Genomic DNA, 26,943 nt, shown 5'->3' on the forward strand with positions numbered 1-26,943 from the left:
TTGAAATGTTCAACTCTCTCAAATGTATAATTGCCCATTGTTATTGCATTTGGCATATTTTCTCTATATGCTTTTCCAGCTGCCATATATTTTGTTTTTTGTTCATTAATAATTAACCCCATGTTCCTACTGGCCTGTTCAAGAGCTGTAAATGTCTCTTCCATTACTTTTTGGGTTCTTGCTATTATATCTATGTCATCTACGTAGGCCAGTATTTGCACCAATTTATAGAAGATCGTTCCTCTGGTCAGAAGGTTTGCGTTATTCATCACCTTCTCCAGGGCGGCATTAAAGAGAAGGCATGCCAATGCATCCCCCTGTCGCACTCCATTCTTAATACTCAATGTGTTGGACATCATTCCTCCTATTCTTACACTACCTTGTGTTTTGCTCATTGTCATTCTCACCAGCCTTACCAACTTTCTAGAGATTCCCAGTTCACCTAGAGCTTGACATAACTGCTCTCTATTTATGCTATCATAAGCTGCTTTGAGATCTATAAAAAGGTGATGCGTGCCAACTCCGTATTCGTTTGTTTTTTTTTCCAGGATTTGTCTTAAGGTGAATATTTGATCTATGGTTGACTTCCCAGGAAGGAATCCGCATTGGTACGACCCCGTCTCCCTCTGTATGATTGGGAGTATTCTGTCAAACAGTGTATTAGCGAATATTTTATATCCCAAATTAGGTAGTGTGATCCCTCTGTAATTGCCACACTCCCATCTTATCTCCTTTGTTACATATGGGACATATGATACTCTCTTTCCATTGTTGGGGCATTTTCTCCTCTTCCCATATTCTGGTGACCACTTTCAGAAGGCTTCGTTCCAGCTCTCTGCCTCCTTGCTTAAACAGTTCTGCTGGAATACCATCTGCCTTGTTGTTTTTCAATTTCTTCATAGTAGTTTTCACTTCTTCTATATTTGGTGGGGTAGTGTTGTTGTCTGCGTCCTCTTCCCTATTTGTGTCTGTTGGGTTCTCTGGTATAGTTATTCTAGGGTTGACGAGACTATCAAAATAATCATTATTAGTTAGCTGAATGTATTCTTTTTGGAATAATGATCAAATGTTATTTCTCGCAGACCTTTTGTTGAATGTTTCTCAAAAGGGTCCATGCAAAACTGACCAAAAAGGCGATGAATTTTTTTTTTAAGTTTTCATTTCATGGTACTTGCATGTTGATTTGACCTCCGGGCTGACTCGTAATTAGAGTAACACTTTTTCTTCTTCACTGTAATCTTCGATTAAAGTAATGTCTTTAGGAAACACTCCATACACACTATTATGGCATGCTTCATTAATAATAACACCAACAGAACACTGAGACACCATTTTTCAACTGCACACTTCAAGCACTTCTAGCTAAATAAATATTAGTAGACAATTGTTGGTGTACAGGAGAAGACAACAATCTGACTTGTATAGGCTTGCAAATGCAATTGTTAGCCTGCTGAAACAATTACCACAACATTGTTTTTACAAATAATCATTAGCTAGTGTAATGTGGTGCGTTTCATTATGCAAATGGTATACTTTATTTGATTAGCCTACCAGATATTGCAGATGTTAAAAATGTATTTTTGACTTGTGTTTGTAAGCTTTTTTTCCATGAATTCCAATTGAATCTCAAAATTGAAATTCATACTAAAGTTTGATATCATAAAGGCCTATTAACTGTGAAATTTTCAGATTTTTATCTGGTCCCCCAGCAAAGATATTGCAGGCCACAAATTGGAAAAATTAAAAAAAATCCATTTTTAAAAAATAGTGTATTTTTTAAAGTGTAAGCTGCTCACAACTGACACTCTATAAAAAGTAACTATACTACACAGTGTAATAACAAAAAAATATTAAAGCTGAAAAATTGGGAAACTACTGTTCAAAAATAGAGTTTTTTTTAATTTGTGGCTATTAACTTCAAACTATTAAAAATATATTAAAGAATACATCCAGGTAAGTGATAATGATGTTAATTTGTAGCCCAGAGTGTGTTGAACTAAATGCATTTGCCGGCTATGGTGGCCGTGCGGTTCTAGGCACTTCAGTCCGGAACCGCATGACTGCTATGGCCGCAGGTTCGAATCCTGCTTTGGGCATGGATGTGTGTGATGTGCTTAGGTTAGTTAGGATTAAATATTTCTAAGTTCTAGGGGACTGATGACCCAAGATGTTAAGTCCCATAGTGCTCGGAGCCATTTTTTTTAATGCATTTTATCTGAAAGGCTTAGGACAATCCACTACTGAATAATTGTAAAAAATGTAGATGCTTGCAAATACAAAAAACACGCGCATGTGGCATGGAACAAATATGGCCACCGTTTCAAAATAATGTATGTGTGTATATATATGTTTGTGACTACTAAACATTGGGGAATTCGCCCAGCAAATATAAAATTTTTCTGAGATGGTCAAGCAACTAATTATTCTTTTCTTGGACCACTTGGTATGGATTGACCCACTACTCCTCTTGTAGCAGTGTAGAGTTCATATTAAGAAAAACTATCGACAACTCTAACATATGCATACATTTGAATGACCAAGCTAGGCTTAAAGATATGGATTTTGCTGATGACACTGTTCTTCTGGCATAAACAGCACAAAGTTTACAATTAATGACAGCTAAGCTGCATGGAATGTCCAGTTCTGTAACTTTAAAAATAAAGAATGATAAAACAAAAACAATCTGGATTGAAGTGGAAGTGATCTGCTAAAATTGTAATGTGTAAGATGGTACTACAAGATGCTGCCCTATTTCCATGTCTCGGCAGGCTTATCTGTACTAACGGGTACGTAGATCCAGACAACACAATAAAAACTGGGAGAACTTCTGCAGTCTTCCAACGAATCTGATCCATGTGATAGTCAGACTTTATAAATATAAACAAACAGTTTCAGGTGCAGCCTAGTCCTCTCTTATCATCCTACCAATGGTCATATATGCAAGTGAAACCAGGAAAATCAGCATGTGAGCTCAACGATTTTCACCGACGCTTGAAGTGAATTTTAAAGAAAAACTTTTGCTACCCCATTTCAAATTTTGAAGAGCTGAGAAGAAGTGATTCATGCAGTCTGCATAAAATTCTTGCTGGAAGAAGGCTGAAGCTTGCAGGGCACATTATCTCATAAAAGATGGAAGAATCCACTAATCAGCACTGTTGGGAAACCAATGGATGGCTACAGAGGTAGACAAAGACTTCGTAACATCTGGAAACAAAAGGATCTTCAATGCACGGACATGAACTGGGAGGAAATTGATAACCTGGCAGCTGATTGAGTACACTGTAGGAAACTTGTTGCCCAGTATGCTGGATAGTATTGGAGGAACTAAGGCTAAGAAAGATTCACACATACGTGAATGACAGTCGCTGAATGTTAATTGACCTACGTCTGTTTTGATGAATTTATCTGAAGTTGTGCAGTGTCTGTAATATTACTCTTCACTATCCCACAAATCACCTTAAGTGGGTAACAGAGCAATTCTCTCTGCAACTCACACATTTGTAAAACTTTTCTGGTCATTCCAGTTATTAAAGAAAGAGGGTACAATACTCACCACATTCTTCTGGAGACAAATATAGCTCACTCACATGTCTTCAGTGACATTTAAATACCAACATCTACAATATGGTACTCATCTTGAAGAACAGAGAAATCACGGAATTCATCTCACAAAAGGAGTAACAATAGATTCTAACCTCCATGACATAATATATTCTAACCCCCATGATCCCACCAAATACTGACAAAGGAGATCGGAAGCCCTGGACCAAGCTGTCAACTGATGTTACTGGGAGACATCTGGTGATCATTGTCAGTACTGCTGTGACAGCAGTATGCTTAATCTATGTAACAATAATACTGATGATGACACACACAAATGACTAAACAGTCCCAAAGGAGAATAAAATGAGTTTACATGCAAGAATTGAATGAAATAATTGGAACACAACAAGAGTATTTCAAACACGGATTGGATATTAATATAAATTTCAGTAATTTGGTAATAAAACTCTCTAAGAGCCTTGTGTCATTATCAATGACAAAATCAAGCAATAAACAAAGTGTTCTTATTGAATAATCACTGCATAAACTATTCAGACCCTCTACTTACCCGTGGTGGACCAATTATCATTCCAGTCCAGTGAGTCAATGTCATATCATCATCATTTTCTAATCCCCAACTAATTGTTCCATCTCCCACACCTTTTTGTCCTTGTTCCAATTCCTCAAGAAGACGGAAGTTTCGAGGAACAACTGTAAATAGATGGCAAGCTTATTACCATAATTGTGACCTGCTGACTTCAGGTGAGTTCACAATCAAATCCTTTGGAAAACTTTAGTAGGATATAAACATTATTTAATAAAAATGTATAGGTGCTATTCAGCAAATTCTCAGTGCAAAATCAGTTCATTCGATGACACTGTACAAATTTTTTTAATATGTAGAAATACTTTAGCACAAGGGGACAAAATCTTTTGTTTCATCTGCCTATCAACAATTTCCATCACGCACAGAAATGTGGTTCCTCCTCTTCATGAATATAAATTCAATTTGTATTTGACAGTACGTCATTTCACACTGTTCAAGAAAATTTATAACTGGTACTCCCAAATAAGATTATGCCCTGATTCATGAGTGTCATAACTGGTGTAGCCAGTATCAATTCAGGCAAAATAGTAATAATAATAATAATAATAATAATAATAATAATAATCTTGGATTCCGGCTGTTATTGAGTTTAACTTAAATTAAAATTTAGGCCAAAGTAAAAAATCTCAATTTTTTACATTTGTCCAAAAAACTTTCTAGCCCAAGGAACAGCCCGCCAAAGATAACACCTCGGCATCATTTGCCACGTGATTTCTGGGAAAAACTTGAATCGCTGTATCTCAGAAACAGTTCTAGATTGTTTTTGTTTGAAAGCTAGCAACTTGACTATTTCAATCATGTCCTTGGGTTTGAAAATATGTGACAAAGTTCTCTCACTGTAGCCTTCTGATTTTTTTCTATATGAGAAAAAAAAAGAAAAAACACTTTTTTCATACATGTGATTGCCATTATCTTAAATTTACACAAATCATATACATTATAAAACATCAAAATGCAGTTATTGTTGCTACAGTGATAATAAATGAAATGATCTTATGGCATTTATTGGCCGGGATATCCCCTTTGGGGTTCGGCCACCGTATTGCAAGTCTTTTTAGTTGACGCCACTTCGGTGACTTATGACATTCAGCACAATATGTTCCATTATGCTGCCATATAGTTTCCATACACCACACATCACGATATTTATTGAACACTATTTTCTCACTGGTTCCATTATGTTTAACCACCCAATTAATTATTCACTGTGTACACTTCCCAGAATTCACTGCACAGTTACCAACTCTATGACACAACACAAAAGCCGCCACCACCGTAAGTGCACTTTTATTGTACTACATTCCCTGAAAGGCTAACTTCCACTTTTAAACTGAACAGGTTTTACTAACAACTGAAAATTTTGCCATAAATTAAACCCATTTCCATTAATACTTTATTACATATAAACTCTTGTAAAATCAAAAGCTACTCTTATCTAACAGGAATTTTATTTCTTCTGAAAGATGAACAAGAAGCACATTTTTCAAACATATTAATTGATCCAGAATGAGACTTTCACTCTGCAGCAGAGTGTGTGCTGATATGGAACTTCCTGGCAGATTAAAACTGTGTGCCGGACCGAGACTCGAACTTGGGACCTTTGCCTTTCGCGGGCAAGTGCTCTACCAACTGAGCTACCCAAGGTAGGAGACGAGGTACTGGCAGAAGTAAAGCTGTGAGGATGGGGCATGAGTCGTGCTTGGGTAGCTCAGTTGGTAGAGCACTTGCCCACGAAAGGCAAAGGTCCCGAGTTAGAGTCTCGGTCCGGCACACAGTTTTAATCTGCCAGGAAGTTTCATATTAAATGTTTCCAAAATATATGTGAAAGTTCAAAAACTTACAGGTCAGAAGTGTGAAACCTCTATGGATTCTGCTTAGAACTGAAATTAGCTAGTCAACACACTAAAACTGTATTCAGTTACATCAATATCTTCCTTAGATATTAGGAGAGTCTTTGCTGTTGCACCAACAAGAACTGACAAACACACAATTTTTAAGACCTTGCACTCACAATTTTTAAAATCTTGCAGACAAGAAGTGAGCACTGATGGCACTGTTGCTGTCTTGGAGCTTGAAACTTTTATCAAGCAGCCAGTCCAGATGGTAACAAAGATCAAAAAACTTCATTTAGCTCTTTACTGACGTCTTTAATCTCCCCAAACCATCAGTCAGTCAGAGTCACACAAAGTCCACAAACATCCCCTTTTGCACACTGTGAATCTCCATATTCTCCTACAGTTTCTGAGGTCCTGTCTGGAGAAATGAAATTTTACTCAATTTCATTCTTTAAAGTTCATGCAATATAAGTTGAATTTCTTTCACAGGGGTAGTTTGGTTGGACCACTTTTTGCTTTGCTGCTGACTGAATTCTTTCACTTCCTCTTTGGACAACAGGATGAGGGTTGTAGATGAATTCTGTACGGCAACTGTCACTACATTTACATGCAACACATCTTCCAAAAGATGAAAACAGAATTTTGAAAACAGTTTTTCGCTGTCACATTTACATTTTAAGGTCTGAGGTGGATTTGCTAGCCCTGTTAAATATGGCACCTGGAAAACAGGCATAATCACTATATCTCTCCAATCAAATGAGGTGTAAACAGCTTCAGTCTAATATTTCTACTTATCCTCCATTGTATGAAATCCCTCCATATTACCAAAAAAAAATTTAAAAACAAGACGAAACCTGACAGCACAAGCACATTTCAAAACCGGTTGAGTTTAGATGGGATGGAAAATCAACTGCAGAATTGGACCAAAAACCAAGAAGTAGGAGTGTATTTCCAGAAACAACTTTGAAATGTTTACATGACTATCCAGAAGCAGTATTGGGAAATCGGTTTACAAAATCCAGTTTTGGGAGGCCCTTATAAACAAGGTGTGTATTTGGGCTGGAGAGATTATGTTTTGTAGCCTGCTTCAGCAGGCTCCTTCCTGTGACCAGCAGCACTGTCTACGTACTCCATTGGCACAATTCAAACAGTTGTTGACAATTTTTCAAGTAACTGGAAGCAGCATCAAAAATAATGACAATCTTATCTGCTTGTGATTGCAATTGTCGAAGAACAGCAATTCAAGTGCCAAGACATGTCCTGAGTCATAACTTTAACACTCATGATCTTGTTTTAAAAGTATGTCTTTCTTGCAAAACCTGAAACTTGGTTACTGCTCCAATAAAACCATTGATATCTTGTGGAAAAATTACAGTTATCAGATCTCAGCAAATCCACAGTGAAGAACTAAACATAGTTCTTCAGCCCAACCACATCTGTTCATTTGCACACTGTGTCATTGTTGCAATTTCTTCTGATGTTGGTGAGTCCTCCCTCAGAGGGAAGTTACTACATTCCTGAAATGAACAGGTCTCTTGCTTTAAATCATAGATCACTAATGACTTCACACAACCAACCAAGATGTCATATGACATGTGTCCAAGGAAGTTATTCAAAGTTTTACCACATAAAGACCAAAATTTGCATAAAACATACATAAACAAACATCTATATGTGAGAGTGGAACCACCCACTTAGGTTGTACTGCATGAACTTTGGATCTTCCAATGTGTAACATAGCATACTACTCCTCGTATACAGTAAGAGTTCTTTGATACTGTGGATCACGTATCTTTTCACTTTCATCACTTTCTGTCCTTTAACTGTTATAGTGTTGTTCTTGAATGCACTCTGGTTAGAACAGTCCAATTTATCTTCCAGGTAAAATTAAAGTGCAATTTGAACATGTGTTTATTTTACAGGATGACCATAACAGGGACCTGACCTTTTAAACACTCCCCCAAAGCTTCAGTAATTTCTCTGTGCTATCTTAATTACTTGACTTCACAGACCACAGCACCTTAACGGGAATAACACTACTACAGATGACTGATTCAGGGAATGTAATTCTTCCTCTACAGATACTCTGTGAAAACATTTACAATACAGAAAGTTATTATTGGAACCATCTAGACATCAAAACAAAGATTCTTGAAATGAGCAAACTTAATCCCAAACTGAAGAAAGTCTATTTTTTGCCAGTATTAAGCATCACTGTTTTATGGATATGCAGTAATCCTCACAAAAACTTATACGGAAAGAATTATCTGAATGGTCTCAGATTTCCTACAGGGCTCAGCCCTGCAATAAAGATATTTGCTATGAACAGCTAAAAAATAATCTAGCAATGAAATATTGCAACAAACAAATTGTCAATAAACAACTGCAACAAAGAAATTAACAATAAACAAATGCAGTACACAAATTAGCAATGACACTTAAGATTACACTAGATTCAGCTTTCCTTCCATTGATACAAAAATGAGATGATCCTTGTTCGTGTGGAACATGGCAGAAATTATAACATAAAATCGTAGATCATTTGAATAAATATTCACTCAGCTGATCATTTGCCAGGAGACTGTCAAAATATGTCAATACATTACAACAAAATGGAACTGATATGTTACAGAACTAACACACTGTCAGAATGAAAGCACTTTATCGTTAACAAAATACTTAATCTTGACTGTTGTGACCAAAGGCTGTCAAAACTTTAATCTAACATGACATTTTTACTTAAGTTGGTCTAATAGTTCCTGTTAAGATATTCACCTATCGAGCAGGAGTTGTCTACCGCAAAGTCTTTCAAACACTGTTTAAACTGGGCTTTATCTGAAACCAAGTTTTTAATCGTTGCTGGCAATTTATTGAAAATATGTCTTCTGAATATTGGACACCTGTTTGTACCAAGGTAAGTAATTCTAGCCCTACATGTAGATTGTTGTTCTTCCTAGTACTGAGCAACTGGTGGGAAATAGACATATATTATTTGCAACAAATTTCGTTATGGAACAACTATACTGAGAAGTACTGGTTAGAATACCTGGTTCCTTAAACAGGTTTCTACAAGATGTTCTTGAATTTATACAGCAAATGAGTCTTTATTACACACTTTTGCACTCTCTATGGATATGCCCTTCCCAACTGAATATATTCTTGAGTTGTAACCCCAGAAATTTAACACTGTCGACATCTTCATTCTTCATGTCTTCATATGTTATACACATGACGGAAGGATTCTTACAGGTTCTGAACTGCACATGGTAGGTCTTTTAAAACTTTAATGACAGTGAAATAGTTTTAACTAATTATTAATACCGGTGAAAATTTGATTAGCAGCCACTTCTAAATCTGTACTTGACTTCCTACTTATTGCAATGTTTGTATGATCTGCAAACAAAACAAACTTAGATCTGGTAATGTAACAGACGAGAGGTCATTAATATACACAAGAAAAAGCAATGTACCCAAGATGGAATGTTGAGGAACAATGCATGGAAATACTTCCCAATCAGATAAAGACTTATTGCATACTCCACAAGTATTACTGTTGGTTAGGTAAGATTCAAATCATTTTGCAGCACTACCAATGACACTATAACATTCTAATTAACTTATGAGAACACTGTGATTCACACAAAGGCTTAAAACATAAAATGACAAAATCTATTACACTGAAAGTGGGAGGTCTTTTTTTCAGGGCATGTGGTTTTTTAAAAAGGGAGGGAGGGAATGATGGGATTGCCATTTAAAACAGTTTTCTTTCTTAAATTAAAAATCAATCAGATGACTACAGCAAGAGAGGTTTCACACACGCACCTCCAGGCTAAGGGCATCATTCTAATCATAAATTTATTATTTTTTTTATGTAGAATTCTTGCAGAGATACAGTGTCTTCATATTTTTCCCAAAAACAGTGCCCAAGATGTCGTCTTAGGCAGCCTGTATCTCAGGTCAAGAATTTGTGTTTGTGTGTGTACTTGGAGGGATGGTGGGAGGCAGTTTCTTGTTTTGTCCTAAATTGTAATGTATGTTAAATTCAATACCATCTGAGACTAAGAATGGTACCACCCTGTCTGAACTGATATCCTCAAAAAGCATGTTATGTATTTTGTGTGTTATCTATTTTGAACTAACGATTTGTAATGTATTACATAGGCAATTCCTACACCACCGTGCAATGGTCCTTGGATGAATAAAGACAACAATAATAAAAATAATATGGGATATAGTAGTAAACATTTCAGTAAAAAGTAAATTACATACAATTGAAAACAAGGATGAATAACACAGTGATCAGTAACACAAATATACGTAAAATTCATTTATTTTGCGATGCAGTTCTAACAAAAATAACTTCAACTGTATCTTAAGCAGTCGTCTAGTACATTTAAAACGAAACCGCGTCACCAATGTTACCCTTAATAGGGTAAATGAAAAACTCCGTGGGAATAAAAAATTGGATTTTTGTAATAAAAGTTAAATTTTATGGTTATGCATCCAAAGTTATTGCTTTACACATGAACATCAAATGAAGTTTCTGACTGCGAAATTACACTGCGTTGTAACTGAGCGTACTCCATTCTTACGCAATCTTAGAAAGTATACAATTTCGCCTCTAGCAGATAGTAACTTCACATTATAAACTTCGAACTTGTTAGTTTTCAAACGACACTTTACACAGTCGGCCGGAATGTCACCGTCAGGATTAAGAGAGCACAAATTGGAAACAAGTTAATACCAAAATAACTCTCGTTACACACTTACGAAACTTTTATCAAGATAAATATATTTATTTGCAGTTTAGCCATTAATCGGCCAGGAGCTACCATTGATACACTCGATGAAGTACACCTTTATCAATAAAACTATTCAAATAATGCAACAGTAAACTATTTGTACAGGTTAAATCGTATTTAACATTATCAGGCGTCACCGATTCTGTGATTGTCAAAGCAGACACGGAAACATTACAACATGACAGTCAAACTCTGGAACAAATCTCTTAGCCTGGAGAGAAGTAGCACGATCATCTGCAACGAATGATGGTGGTTGCACGAAGTGAAACTGCACGTAGGGACTTTTCAATAACGATGCAGTGTGGCGTTCTGCGTTAAGTGGATTAAGCATGTGAATATTTAATACCGTTCTACGACATTTACGTAGAAATACCATAATTTTACGTTCATTTGGTATACGACGTGCTCTGTAAACACACACCGACAAGTTATATCAGTGAATTATGTGAATTACAGAACAAAATAACACACTGTTCTTACCCACACCGCCTGTGGAAGTCGCCATTTTTCCAGCACAAATATAAATAGCTGGGAACCAAGTGTTCAAAATAAAATAGAGTGCACTTAAACAACACTGGCTGAGAGTATTAGGAGACCTTCAAAAACTGTAACCTAAAAATCAATACATTCATACAATTTCTTAAACACCTAAAAATGAATACATCAACTCTCCTACACCCTCTCTGCCAAAGATCATGTACACTACAGAATACAAAGATGTTCATACACAACAAAACCTGAACAGGTCAGTGACGATAATGGTGTCATCTACTGGGCAGGGACTTCAACAAACAAAGATCACATACAGCTGCGGAGCTATTGGCCGCAGCCTGAACCTCTGAGCGTCTGTAAGTGTAAACTGTAAACAGACGGGTGCCGGTGTGGAGTAGGTTACGTGAGCATGGTTCTTGTTTGCCTCCTGACTCACATCGATACATAACACGATAGATGACATAACTGTCAAGATATTTATGTTTTTACGTTTCCTGTCAATATCACCGAAACTGTACGTCGGTAATAATCGAACAATGAGTGTATTTACCAAAAAGGTTAACCCAGTTACAGGAAAGGGCGAGTGGATATTTCACGACGAAAATTATGATTTTCACCAGGAAATAGCGCGTTCAGCATTTGCAGATATGCTCCACGATACTGAAAGGGTAAGATTTTATCTATTGTCACTGAAATGATTATCACCTATTTGTACATATATAGAAGTCTAAAAGTAAGTCATGTAAGAGTTACTTAAAAATAGAAACTTAAAGAGATTTGCCTCAATCCTTTGAAGTTCTTATATAACTACACACATCTAATTACTTTTTTTGAAAGCAACATCTTATTATCTGAACACAAGAAAAACAGCTCAATAAGTAATCGATTTAATAAGAACTATTCATCTTCTACAGTCTTTGTTAATCTCATAAAAGTATTTGATCTTTTGAACCACTTCTCCCTTCATGAATCATGGAGGTTCATGACGTTGCAGTGGAGTGGCTTGCGTGCCTCACCGTAGGTGCAACCATGATGGAGGGGTATCTGTGGAGAGAACAGACTAGCCTCGTGAGGAGGAACAGTAGCATTTGGCTGATTGCAATCTGAATGATTGACTGATCTGGCCTTGTAACACTAGCCATTGTGGTTTTGCTCTGCTGGTCCTGCAGACTTCTGAAATTAAGGGGAAACATCAGACATTATTTTGATGAAGGGAATGGTGCTTTACTATGTGGCTTAATGATGAAGGCATCCTCCTGAATAAAATATTCCGAGGGTAAAATAGCACCTACTCGGACCTTTAGGTGGGCATAACTCTGGAGTATGTCATCAAGAGAAACAAAACTGGCCTTCTGTGGGTTAATGTGTGTAATGTTGGATCCTTTCATCAGATAAATAGTAAAGTGAAATTAAACCAGGAAATGGATGAGTTAGATATAGTGGGATTTGGCGAAGTGAGGTGACAGCAAGAACAAGACATGTGATCAGAGAAATACAGGACTAAAATACAAAATCAGGTAATGCTGGAGAAGCCTAGGCCTAAAAGTGGATAATAAAATAGGAATGTGTCTAAGCTACTGTTAACAGCATAGTGACCACACTGTAGTTGCCAAATAGGCACAAAGGCAACTCTCACCACAGTAATAGGACCTTCAAGTTCTTATGCCGTGGAATGCCACAGATGTTGAAGAGAATTGTGGGAGAAGAGGATGTGTTGTAAGAATAACTTCCATCTGCACAGTTCAGAAAAGCTGGTGGTGGAGGGAAGGGTCCTGACGGTCTGGGTTGTAAAGCAGCCACTGAAATCAAACATGTTATGTTCAGCTGTATTTTGTGCCACAGTTTGGTCTATTTTGCTCTAAGCCACAGTTTGGCAGTGGCTATTCATCCTGGTGGACAGCCGGATAGTAGTCATACCAATATAAAAAGCTATGCAATGATTGCAGCAAAGCTGGTATATGACATGGCTGCCTTCACAAGTGGTCCACCCTCTAATGAGCTAGGATAAGTCTGTGACAAGAGTGGAATAGGAAGTGCTGGTTGGATGAGTTGGGCAGGTCTTGCACCTGGGTCTTCCACTGGGAGTGGCATAGGGATAGAATAGGGTGTTGTGGAGGTTGGTTGGGTGACAGAACACCACTTTAGGAGGGATGGGAAGGACCTTGGGTAGGATGTGTCTCATTTCTGGGCATGATGATGCCCTGGCGACAGATATGTTTCAGTTTTTAGAGTCAGGTGGTGGTAATGAGTGACAAAGGGGGCACTCTTTTGTAGCTGGTTCTTGGGGATGGTGGAACGGTTGAGAGTATGTGGGGAAATGGCACAGGAAATGTGTTTGCGTACTAGTTCTGGAGGGTAGTGCCTGTCTGTGAAGGCCTTTGTGATACCTTCAACATACTGGGTGTTAAATGATTCTTGGATTGTCACCCATGGAGAGTGAATTGAGACATCAGGACAACAGTAGATTTGTTCAATGCATTTATTTATTCCGGCCTGGTGGAGGCATCCAGTTGCCTCTCATGTGAAACAATAGACATCTGGCGTTGTTAACAGCAGAAAGAGTGGGGCCGAGCATGTGTCACTCAAATGCCGCTGTCAGTGAGGTCTCCAGCTGTGAAGGTGGTGACAGCGCAGTACTACTGCTGACAATGGCCATGAACTTCCTCGAGGATGCGGGCGGTTCCCTCATGACTCAGGGCAGGCTGCCCTGTTTTGTGGAACAGTGGATCCTGTACTGCATTCCAGGATGTTACTCCAGGTGTCATGGGCTTAGGGTGTAGGCCGTGGTGCTGAGGCAAGAATGATTTAGTATATGACTGGCTGATTGCTTACTTGCCCCAGACTATGTTCGTTTAGGGCTTAGGGCACGTGCTCTAAACACTTCTGTGGTGGCAAGTGAGGAAAGTCTTCCATCCTTCCACTAGTGTATTGCAGTGTCGGCTGTTGCTAGACAGTGCCCAGCTGGCTCTGCTTTGCAATGCCAGTCGATCATGTTTTGTTCTGCAATGCATGACCTGCAGTTGGCTCTGGTGTATTTTCTGACCAAATACAGTTGATATGCTACATTGCCCTCCCTTTTATCAGGATCCAGGCCCTCAGGTCAACCAAACTAGATTATTCTTTGCACTAGAGTTTCTGGTAACTGGCCCTTCTGGCCCTGCTTCACCTCTTAAGAATTATTCTAACAATTGGTTCCCTTAATCTTACACATTTCCAAAGGGCCCCTTGCTCTGCTTCTTAACTCAAACACCATGGAACTTACTTCATTAGTAGGCTTGTTGCACAATCACTTCTAACTCTCTATTTCCAACTTACAAGCTAAAATGAAGCAGTTATTCATAATACTTGTGCGTTCAGATTCCTTCTGCTGCTTTTATGCTCAGGTATCCAACCCACTGGAATCTGAACTACGGCTTGGTCCGAGCTTAGTCTTGTGCTTCGTCTGCTATGTACCAACGCAAGGACTGTGCTCAGTATAATAAGTGCCATTGTTGTGGCTGACATGATAATAGTCTTTGTTCTCTCTTTCTGGTACTGATGTCCCTGATAAGAATTTACATGCTGCAATAAGGTTTCCAGGGAGACTCATCCCTTCTGTTGGTTCAGAAGCGTGTTTGTAGGCTGCATTAAGTCCAGCCCCAGACTTTGATTTAAGCCAGTTAGATTTGCAGTATGTAGCATTTCCATGGGCTTCTCCGGCAATACAAATGAGGCTTCGAAATATTCAGATCAGTTACGCCTGAAATTGTGGTGAGCAGGTAAAAAGTATGCCCCATTATCTCACACACTGTTCCATTTAATAAGAAACATATCTCGTTCAATTCTTGCCTCTTTGCTGACCTAAGTTTCCAGTGCTCGAAACAACTAGCCACTACTACCATCTTGCCAAAGGTAAGAGTACAATCAATGCACCTTGACGTGCTGAAAGTACAATTCTGGCTCGATCACATTCTCTTACGTCCTTTTTTCCCATTAGCAGTTTCACTGCACAGGAATCCTGCCCCTCTCATATGCTACCAGTTTCAACGTTACAACCACACTTGAATGTCCTGTTGAAACATGGCCAAATGTGTTCCCAGTGGTAGGGATGCTCCAGAGGGTGACTGCCCTCCTCCTCCTCCCTGCTGTATCAATTGCAATGATGACCATGCAGCCTGCAATGATGACCATGCAGACTCATCCCGAGAATGTCCCGTGTATCTCAATGAGCAGGCCGTCTGGGAGATCTGGGTGAAGGAAAAAGTGCCTTAACATGTCACTCACAAGTTGTTGGCTAGTCAAAAGGCCTGCATTTTACCACCTGGCATGTTCGGTGCTTTTCTTGCTACACCTTGCTCTATGAAGGACACAGCCATGGAGATTTGTGACCTCAAATTCAGCACAGTTGTAAAATCGCCCAGTGTCATGGTAGCATCCTAGTCTCCTCCTCCTCCAGCTGCGCAACAAGCCATCACGTCTTTGCCTCTGGTGCCAAAATCACCTGCTACACAACCAACAGGCTGGAAAGAACAGAAGGAATTTTCCCCACAAAGACTTCTTATGTCCCTGCAGCCATCAAGCATCTGAGCTTCATCTGTCAATTACACAGCTTCTAAAAAATCAAACAAAAACTAACGGTCTTCTCCTTCACCAACTCACAGGTCTTCAACAGTGTTGCCGCTTGATACTCTCACCTGGCTGACCTGCGTTTCGCCAGTGCGCACCGCCACCTATTTTTCTATCCTGGAATCTGCAAGCTGACCTAGTGAAAATGCTGTTCCCTCCATAGATCTCATGGAACAGGATCCTCCAGCCTCTGCACCCTCTAGCAGTGAGTCTTTGATGGCCGGCACTCGGCAGCTGCCGAAGTGACAACCCTTAATTTTTCCTTCCTCCCTTTACGCCATCATGAGTCTCCTCTAATGGAATGTTTGCAGCATTAGATCTGAACAAGGAGGAATTACGACTGCTCTCAGAATTGCAGTGTTCTCTTGTTTTCTGCCTCCAGGTAAAAGAATTCTCTCTTCACGACCGCTTTGACCTCTTGCGTTTCATTCTGGTCTGCTTTGAGCTTCCCCCCCAAGGACAGCACGCCATCTCAATGCGGGAGTCATGCTGCTCATCCAGGATGATGTTCACAGTCAAATCATTTCACTGAACATCCTACTGTAAGCTGTTGCATTCTGCATTTTCCTTCCTCGCGTCATCTTTTCTCTTTCGGCTGTCTACATACTTCCGTCATTTGGTGTCACTAGGGAAGACTTCCTCCAGCTTATTGGTCAACTCCCTCAACCCTTTCTGCTGCTCGGTGACTTTAATTCACACCATACCCTCTGCGGCTCTTCCAGAACCTGTCCAAGAGGTGCCCTCTTGGCTGAATTTCTCAGTCAACTCAAACTCGTCTGCCTTAACACTGGAGCACCCACATTCCTTTCAGACACCATGCACATCTATTCCCGTTTGGACCTCTTATTCTGCATTGCCCAGCTTGCTCGCTGTCCTGAGTGGTCTGTTCTCTGTGACACATACTCAAGTGACCATTTCCTGTGTGCTATCTGTTTGATGACTCCTACCCCACCTATGTGTAAACCCAACTGGCAGCTTTCTAAGGCTGACTGGAGGCTTTACTCTTCCATGGCGATTTTTTGCTGAATAACGTTTCCCCAGTTGTGATTATCCTTACTGGTGCACAATGTTCCATTCCTCATACTTCATCTTGACTGCACCGCATACCTGTCCTTTGGTGGCGTGAGGTATAACGCAATGCAATTTGCGCGCGGCGATGTGCTCTCCACTATTTTAACTGTCATCCTACAGTGACGAACTGTATTAGTTCATAAACAGTTGTGTGCACAATGTCGTTGCATTCTTAGGGACAGAAGACAAAGTAGCTGGATTTTGTTTGCTAGTTCCGTTAACAGTTACACTCCCTCTTCCTTCACGTGGGCCAACCTCCAGCGGCTCTTTGGGACCAAGGTCTATTACCAAATTTCCACCTGACTGTAGCAGATGATGTCATTGTGGGCACCATTGCTATCTCCAACACTTTGCGTTGCTATTTTGCGTAGATTTTGAGCTCTACCCTCTATCATCCTGACTTCCTCTATCAGAAATAAGTGGACGAGGCTCGAGTGATACCCTTTTATCAGAATTGTGAGTGCTACAATGCTGCTTTTACTATGAGGGAGGTAGATCATGCTCTCATTTCATCCAGACCTTCCACCCCAGGGTCCAGACACTGTTGACATTAAGATGATGTTGCAGCACCTTTCTCTTGTGGGCAAGTACTTTTTGCTTCATATGTACAATTGCATCTGGGCAGATGGCTCGTTTCCCAGATGCTGACATGAAGCCACTGTCATACCCATGTCTAAGCCTGGTAAGGACCAACACCTTTCTTCTAGCTACCGCCCAATTTCTCTCACCAGCTGTGCTTGCAAGGTTCTCGCAATTTACTAATCACTGATTCTCGCAATTTACTAATCACTGCAAAATGTGTATTCCTAGCGCACCGTACTGCTGTTGACCATTTCGCCACTTTGTCAACCCATGTCGTGAACTGTTTTCTGTGGAAATACTAGACTGTGGTTATGGCTTTTGATTTGGAGAAAGCCTGGTATCCTCGATACTCTCTACATTTGGTGGTTCTGAGGCCGCGTGCCCTGTTTCCTTCAGAACACCTTTATCCAGGAAAGCAGGATGTCAGTGCTCTGTCCTGAGCGTTGTCCTCTTTGCTATAGCCATTAACCTACTATGGCCTGTCTCGTGCCAGGCTTCTGTGGCTCCCTTTTCCTGAAGGATTTTGCGATCTATTGCAGTTCTCCAAGGACTTGTCTCTTTGAGTGTGCAGTTTTATGTGGCTTTATGCTTAATTACAGACTTACTATTTTATCAGTTGATTTGTTTTCACCACGTAATGCCCGAGCGATGTATCACTTTTTGTTCTGACGCTGCAACTCTTCCTTTCCTACATCTTTACTACTTTTTATCTATATAAATGATGAACTATTGGTTTTGCCGTTTAACAATTTTTTAATAACTGTGGAAGTATTACAGGCATCGGGCCCCACCTAATGTGTCACCCGCCTATATGTTTTACGTGAACCTTTCAAGACTCGATCGATCTGTTTACAAAGAGAAAGCAGAATATCTCTTCCTTTGACATTGTCCAACAACGACCTAGGAAGCTCGATGCTCTCGTGGCCCAGGCTCTTCCATGGCTCGTGGTAGTTTGCAGCATTCGTTTTATTCCTTGTCGACTTGCCGCTGTGTCGAACTTTCATGGTGATCGTTGGGCAACATCTTCCATGTTATCTGCAACATAAATAAACTTTCTTCCCACAGTATTTCTGAAAACCCAAAAACAAACTTAAAGAACATAGTAATAATAACTGTTCTTACAATTATTCATATAAGTCTTGGTCGATTTAATGAGGGGTGGGACAGGCCTAAGCCTTGTGACACCACAAGTGGCATCTTCAGCGATGTCTCGATTGTCTTTACTCATGGTGCACCGACAATGGCGTTCGGCTTTTCTACTGACAAAACTGTTTGTGTGAATTTGTAGTGGCACTATGGATTTCTTCCACCATCTTTACATATTGGGTCTGTTGTTTTTCCATTCGCTGAACCTATGAAATTCCTGGGGCTCATGCATAATATGAAACCACCTTGGTCCTCCCACATGTCGTATCTGGTGTTAATGCTTCTGGTAACCCCAGCAATGGTATTCTTGTTTGACACAAATTCACTCTCTGTGCTCACTGTATTCAATTCCACACATACTATTTTACGTCTATCTGGCTATGCCTCCAGGCATAATCCGTATCACTTCAGGAAGGGGGGGGTTACCTTCATAGTCTCAGATGTTATTGAATTTAGCATATGTTAAAATTCAGGATTAAGTGAGAAACACACATTTTTTTTGTTTTCTCCAAAAAATTCCTGCCCTGAGATACAGGCCTCTGAAGATGACACTGCAAACACCATTTTGAAGATGCAAATTTCGGAAATTTAAAAAAAAAATACTGTATCTCTGTAACAGTTCTAGATATTTTGTTAGAGTTTTTTTTATTTGAAAGATAATGCTTTATGATTACAGTGGTCTCCTCCATTTGGACATATCTGTCAACGTTCTTTTGCTGTTGTCTTTTGTATTTTTTTTATAATTTACAGAATTTTTTTTCCCCAAAAATGCCAATCTAGAAAAGTTAGATTTTTTCTGTTTATTAGTACTATGTAGTACTATATTCTCTGTAAAGGAGAACTTCCACTTTTAAGTTCGACAAGTTTTACTTTAAAAAATCATTTTTTTAACTTTCAAGGGTAATGTATGCCTTCACTGAAGTTGTTTCTTACTAATTTCTTTATTACAGTGTTTATTTCTATCGTCTTTGTTGCAGTTATTTCTTATCACTTTCTTCGTTGCAGTTATTTCTTTTGACTTTCATTGTTGCAGATATTTCTTACACTTTGTTGTAGTTTCTTTGTGGTTGTTCATAGCAGCTTATGGTATTGTAGTTGTTCAGTGCTAATTTGTTTACTGAAGAGGCTTCTAAGAAATCTGAGACCATCCAGTGAGTTCTGTGTTTTCATGAGGAATTTGCCAGTTGACATAGTTGTAGTGTGTTTTGTGAAAAGGACTGCTTGAAATGTCTTCTGACTGGGGCCACAGGTGAATGAAGTGTGCTGACTATTTGCATATTCAAAAATGTGTGGTATATATAAGACAAAAAAAAGATTTTATTAAGATTGGGAATATGTGTTCTCTTTATTAAGATTGGGAATATGTGTTCTCATTTGAAGACTCTGTTTCAAAGTGAAGATGTTTCCAGCAATGACCTTTTGTGTTCCAAATATTCTGGCACAGTAACAATAATGATAGTATCTGAACAAGGTGAAGCCTCCCATGGTGCAGATGATGTAGATTTTGCATCAGTAAAGGAAGAATTAAATACCCTGAATCAGTCAACTAGAGGTAGATGATAGTCCTGTTAAGAAACTGTGGTCAGGGAAGTCGAGTCGTAAGCTCTATGCACCAAGAAAGTGCAGAGAAATTACTAAAGCTATGGATGAATACACTACAGCAAAACTGACCACATTCTTCAAAGTAGAAATTCCATCTTCAGAAGAAAATGAACTGAAGCACTCTTGCACCTCTTGCCAGGAATTTTTCACAAATATCAGTTCAGCTGTTGAATATTATGCATCATACAGTGAAAAGGTGCAAGTTTTAACTATTGTTCCAGAGACATTTTCAAAGAACACAATTTTGAACCACATTCCATCAGTATCAAAGTACATGGTAGACAAATCAAGAAATGTGAGGTCTGTAAAAGGAGTCTTTGGAAGGCCAGATCCCTATTTTGGTCATCCTGTAGAAGCAGCTCAAGTCAAATAGTGCAGTCATTTTATCTGGAAGATAAATAGGAGTGTTCTCACCAGAGCGCCAACAAAAAAGGCATTATAACTGTAATGGTTGGAGGTCAAAAAGTTGTGAAAGTGAAGAGGTGCATGACTCAAAAGAATAAAAGAAACTTTTGCAGTTTATAAGATCAACTACACAACTTCGCATATTGGAAGATCAAAATTTTATGCAGTACGACCTAAGTAGGTAGTTCCACACCTACCTAGAGATGTCTGTTTATGTGTGTACTGCACGAATTTTGAACTTTGTGTGGTAACTTTGAAGACCTTACTCAATCATGTGACATAGGACACCTTGGTTGGGCATATGAAGTCATTAGAAGTCTGTGACGTAAAGCGAGAGACTTCTTTATTTCAAGAATGTGGAGCCTGCCCTGGAGAGGGAGGACTGTTTTTACAGACACTTGGCCTGGAAGATGTAGCAGATGATAAGTCTGCAAAAATTATGTATGTGACATGGGAGGAAAATAAACTAATTAAGAAAACTGTTACCTTTGACAGTTTCATCGGTGAACTTGGTAAATGGTCAGTGAAAGCAGTAACACATCCGCATCTGAAGAAATTGCAACAACACATTGCAGAAGTGAAAGGGTGTGTACAGGCAGAACAACTATGTTTAGTGCTTCACTGTGATTTTGCTGAGAACTGGTCTGTTATCCTCCCACAAGAAGTACAAGGGTATCATTGGAGTAATGACCAGGTCTCAGTTTTTACAGGAGTGACATATTTTCAAAACAAGACCACAAGTGTTGCAGTTATAAGTGATGACACAGGACATGACTTACCACATGTTTTGCTAGCAGTGCACAAAATTCTTCAACTGCAAACAGGGGCAGAGAAGATCGTCATTGTTTCTGATGGCACTCCTAGTCAATTTAAAAATCATTACCACCTGTTTGAATTGAGTAAGTCGCTTGTGCCAACTGACTGGGTATACAGTGCTACTGGTTATGGGAAGGGGCCTTATGGTTGTGTAGGGAGCCTGCTAAAACACCATGCTACAAAATATAACCACGCTACAAAACATAATCTTTCCAGACCAAATACTGCTGCGATTCAGAATGCTGAGGCTTTTACGAGAGTTGTGAAATCTTACGTGAGCAGAAAAAAAGAAGAATGATCCAAACGAACTACTCCTGTGAAAGGAATTCAGAAGACACATTTTTGGACTCAGAGTGATGGATGAACTCATATTGCACGCATTTTAAAGAGCAAGAAAGAATAATTTTTTTTCTTTTGGCCAACACCTCAGAAACAGCAGGGTAATATTCAGATTCACTACTTGAGAAGGGGGATGTTTGTGGTGTGTATGTGTATGACTGTGACTGGCGGATTGCAGAGACTATAGACACCAGCTATGAGTTAAATGAAATTGTAGTGAACTTTATGCTACGACATGGACCAGTTGCTGGATGTAGGATTCCAGCTGAAGGACAGCATCAACGCCATCAGTGCTCATTTCCTATTCACAATGTTTCGAAGGTTGTAAGTGCTCCAGTTCTTATTGGTGCAATAGGAAGGCATCACTCTATATCAAAGGAAGATACTGAAGCAGTGGAACACATTTTTAGTTAATTGACTGGCTAATTTCAGTACAAAACAGAGTGCACAGAAATTGTATATATTGAAACCTTCAAGTCTTTGGACCTTTCACATGCATTTTGGAACCATTTAAAATGCTTGAAAAATGAGTCTCTTACTCATCTTTCAAAACTAAAATTATGTTAAATAAGGCTAGGTTTTGATTTTTATGAGCCTGTTATTTGATAATGTAGTAATAAAACAGGTTTTATGTATGGCAAAAATTTCAGTTGTTTATAAAACCTGTTCAACCTTAAAGTGGAAGCTCTCCTTTTCAGAGAATGTAGAACTATATGGTACTGATCAACAGAAAAAATAAAATCAAAATTTTATGGATTTGCAATTTTGAAAAAAAAAATCCATAAATCGTAAAGAAGTTCAGAATGCTATAGTATAAGAACTTTGACAGATAAGTCCAAATGGAGGATTTCTTTGTAATCATAAGGCAATTATCTTTTAAATAAAAAAAAAACTCCAACAAAATATCTAGAAGTGTTCCAAAGAAACAGCATTTTAAAACATTTTCCAAGGTTTGCATCTTCAAAATGGTATGTACAGTGTCATCTTTGGAGGGCTGTACCTCGGAGCAGAATTGTTTTGGAGAAAACAAAAAAATACGTGCTCCTTACTTAGTTCATTTTAACGTATGATAAATTCAATAACATAGGGATGAAGTAGTGAAGGCAGCAGAGGATCAAGTAGGTAGACTACGGCTGGTAGAAATCCTTGGGTAACAGAAGAAATATTGAATTTAATTGATGAAAGGAGAAAATATAAAAATGCAGTAAATGAAGCAGGCAAAAAGGAATACAAACGTCTCAAAAATGAGATCGACAGGAAGTCCAAAATGGCTAAGCAGGCATGACTAAATGACAAATGTAAGGATGTATAGGCTTATCTCACTAGGGGTAAGATAGATACTGCATACAGGAAAATTAAAGAGACCTTTGGAGAAAAGAGAGCCACTTGTATGAATATCAAGAGCTCAGATGGAAACCCAGTTCTAAGCAAAGAGGGGAAAGCAGAAAGGTGGAAGGAGTATATAGAGGGTCTATACAAGGGCGATATACTTGAGGACAATATTATGGAAATGGAAGAGGATGTAGATGAAGATGAAATGGGAGATACGAAACTGCGTGAAGAGTTTGACAGAGCACTGAAAGACCTGAGTCGAAACAAGGCCCCCGGAGTAGACAACATTCCATTGGAACTACTGACGGCCTTGGGAGAGCCAGTCCTGACAAAACTCTACCATCTGGTGAGCAAGATGTATGAAACAGGCGAAATACCCTCAGACTTCAAGAAGAATATAATAATTCCAATCCCAAAGAAAGCAGGTGTTGACAGATGTGAAAATTACCGAACAATCAGTTCAATAAGCCACAGCTGCAAAATACTAACACGAATTCTTTACAGACAAATGGAAAAACTGGTAGAAGCCAACCTCGGGGAAGATCAGTTTGGATTCCGTAGAAATACTGGAACACGTGAGGCAATACTGACCTTACGACTTATCTTAGAAGCGAGGCTAAGGAAAGGCAAACCTACGTTTCTAGCATTTTTAAACTTAGAGAAAGCTTTCGACAATGTTGACTGGAATACTCTCTTTCAAATTCTAAAGGTGGCAGGGGTAAAAAACAGGGAGCGAAAGGCTATTTACAATTTGTACAGAAACCAGACGGCAGTTATAAGAGTTGAGGGACATGAAAGGGAAGCAGTAGTTGGGAAGGTAGTGAGACAGGGTTGTAGCCTCTCCCCGATGTTATACAATCTGTATATTGAGCAAGCAGTAAAGGAAACAAAAGAAAAATTCGGAGTAGGTATTAAAATCAATGGAGAAGAAATAAAAACTTTGAGGTTCGCCGATGACATTGTAATTCTGTCAGAGACAGCAAAGGACTTGGAAGAGCAGTTGAATGGAATGGATGGTGTCTTGAAGGGAGGATATAAGATGAACATCAACAAAAGCAAAACGAGGGTAATGGAATGTAGTCGAATTAAGTCGGGTGATGCTGAGGGAATTAGATTAGTAAATTAGACACTTGAAGTAGTAAAGGAGTTTGGCTATTTGGGGAGCAAAATAACTGATGATGGTCGAAGTAGAGAGGATATAAAATGTAGACTGGCAATGGCAAGGAAAGCGTTTCTGAAGAAGAGAAATTTGTTAACATCGAGTATAGATTTAAGTGTCAGGAAGTCATTTCTGAAAGTATTTGTATGGAGTGTAGCCATGTATGGAAGTGAAACATGGACGGTAAATAGTTTGGACAAGAAGAGAATAGAAGCTTTCGAAATGTGGTGCTACAGAAGAATGTTGAAGATTAGATGGGTAGATCACATAGCTAATGAGGAAGCATTGAATAGGATTGGGGAGAAGAGAATTTTGTGGCACAACTTGACCAGAAGAAGGGATTGGTTGGTAGGACATGTTCTGAGGCATCAAGGGATCACCAATTTAGTACTGGAGGGCAGCGTGGAGGGTAAAAATCGTATGGGGAGACCAAGAGATGAATACACTAAGCAGATTCAGGAGGATGTAGGTTGCAGTAGGTACTGGGAGATGAAGAAGCTTGCACAGGATAGAGTAGCATGGAGAGCTGCATCAAACCAGTCTCAGGACTGAAGACCACAACAACAACTGAGACTATGAAGGAAAGATTTTTTTTCCGGCCTGCCTGGATTGGCAATACTCTTCTGTTGATAGACCTGCAACCTCCGTGGCCCACTAATAAGTAATCATGAGCTTTTTGTAAAACTCTATTCCTTAGCTTCGCTGGTACCACTACCCACAGTCCCAGCTTGGTTCCTCTGTGTAGAAACCATCCCGTGTAGAAAGCTGTGACTGCTTAAAATACTCGCCCCCAATATGTTTTACTGCTACTTTTCCACTTAAGCCATCTGCATTTCCGTGCTGCTTCCCAGGTTTATGTGTAGTTTCGAAATCAAATTCACTTAGTCTTGCTGCCCATCGTGTCAACCTGCTGGAAGGCTTCTTTAACTCCAACAACCATTTTAATTCTGCATGAACTCTTCTTATTCCAAATTTTTGTTATACAGATATCATTTGAAATATGGAGTTCCATAAATAGGGTTTAACATCTCTCTCTCTCTTTCTCCATTGTAGAATAATTTCTTTCTGCAGAATGGTGGTGTAAGCTACTAGATGTTCTACGCCTTCTACCTCTTGTGGCAGCACACAGCCATGAGCATGATTTGATGCATCACATGATAAAACAAATTCTCTATTAAAAGCCAGAAATACCAATATCAGACTCAATGTTAAAGCTTCTTTTAGCTCTTCAGAAGCATGCTGGCACTCCTCTGACCACACAAATTTTATACCCTTTTTTAACAATTATTTGAATGTTCTGACAATATCCACAAATCCTTTTATGAATTGGCGGTAATATTTTGTGAGTCCCAAAGATGATTGCAACTTCTTTACAGATCCTGGTAGAGGAAATTCACATACGGCTCTAATTAATCTTGGGTTTGCCTCAACCCCCATCTTTACCTATGATATGGCCTATGTATGCTACCTCTTCCATCACAAAATTACACTTTTCCATATACTCATTGTTAACTTTGCTGCTTTTAACCTTATGAATACTTCCTTTAATCGCTGCATAATTCTGTTCCATATCACTCCCATATACAATTATGTCATTGAGATACACAAGCATTGCCATGGTTTCAAACTGAGTTTTGGGTCAAAAAATCTCTGAAACATGGGAGGTACATTTTTTAATCCTAATGACTTAATTCTGAATTGGTAGTGTCTCCAGGGTGCTGAAAACACTGTTTTATTCTGCAGCACTTAATAATTACTGTAGCTGGTAGTCTAACATATTGTGTTATGTCTAGCTTTCCTTTAAAGAGAAGTAGCCCTGTATATTACCTGCATCTGCCATAAGCAACTCCTTATATGAGTTTGCAAACAGCTATAATTAACCTCAAAACATTTTGGGAAACAAGCAAATTTTACCTCAGGTTTTTGTATTTCCTTAATAGAAATCTCATTTTGTGTATTTGCTTCTGATCTTACCAGGGAATTCAATTCTTATCTCAACATATTAAGAGGTAATCAGTGGGCTTAATTTAAAGTTATTTTTTGACTACTTTGTAATATATTACACCAGTCAAAATGCAGCCCCACTGTGAATGCTGTTCTTGAACTCGGGATGAATTGGTTGACGTTTGTAAGCAACTGGAAATCACCATGACTACTGTCAAGCGATTAGCAGCTGCTGTGATTCGATGTGTCGGAAGAGTTCACCAGAGTCGTGTACCTGTGATACCAGTACCAGAGGTACCTCGAGTACCATCCTCACATGTGGATCCTATCTCTCCTGCAGAAAGTACAGGATCTGTCATTACTTGTCCACATGACTGCGAGTGGTGTGCCAGGTGGACGGGGACCCAGGGAGGATTCAGGGTGTTGCACTGATCCCTGTGCCCAACAAGTTTGAAGTGCTGTCTCACTGAAACTGAGCCAATGGGACTCATTTCACCTGTTTTGGGGAAACCCGTTTTGTCCAGTATCAGGAGGAGGCAAATGCTGAATGAAACATGTTTGGCTGTCAAGAGAGCAAAGCATGATGCTTCAATGACTACTGTAGCAGAATATTGTCAACTGATCTTTACAGAACCCAAAGAAATTGTGGTCGAATGTAAAGTC

At 39.1% G+C, this 26,943-nt stretch overlaps 2 protein-coding genes across 2 annotated transcripts in view; one reads left to right on the top strand and one right to left on the bottom strand.

Moving 5' to 3' along the window:
- Positions 1–11,501, bottom strand: part of LOC126175445 (ubiquitin-conjugating enzyme E2 variant 2) — a 74,933-nt gene extending 63,432 nt beyond the window's left edge. Inside the window, exons 1-2 of the mRNA XM_049922249.1 lie at positions 11,268–11,501; positions 4,112–4,254 (exon numbers count right to left, since the gene is read on the bottom strand). Of these exons, the coding sequence (XP_049778206.1) occupies positions 4,112–4,254; positions 11,268–11,292 (168 nt within the window). The 5' untranslated portion in view covers positions 11,293–11,501. The remainder of the gene's footprint in view (positions 1–4,111; positions 4,255–11,267) is intronic.
- Positions 11,502–11,544: 43 nt separating this feature from the next.
- LOC126175443 (protein arginine N-methyltransferase 7-like) overlaps positions 11,545–26,943 on the top strand; it is a 108,346-nt gene continuing 92,947 nt past the window's right edge. The window contains exon 1 of the mRNA XM_049922246.1: positions 11,545–11,947. Within this exon, the coding sequence (XP_049778203.1) occupies positions 11,759–11,947 (189 nt within the window). The 5' untranslated portion in view covers positions 11,545–11,758. The remainder of the gene's footprint in view (positions 11,948–26,943) is intronic.

This window comes from Schistocerca cancellata, chromosome 3, assembly GCF_023864275.1.
Source record: "Schistocerca cancellata isolate TAMUIC-IGC-003103 chromosome 3, iqSchCanc2.1, whole genome shotgun sequence".
NCBI classification, from domain to species: domain Eukaryota; kingdom Metazoa; phylum Arthropoda; class Insecta; order Orthoptera; family Acrididae; genus Schistocerca; species Schistocerca cancellata.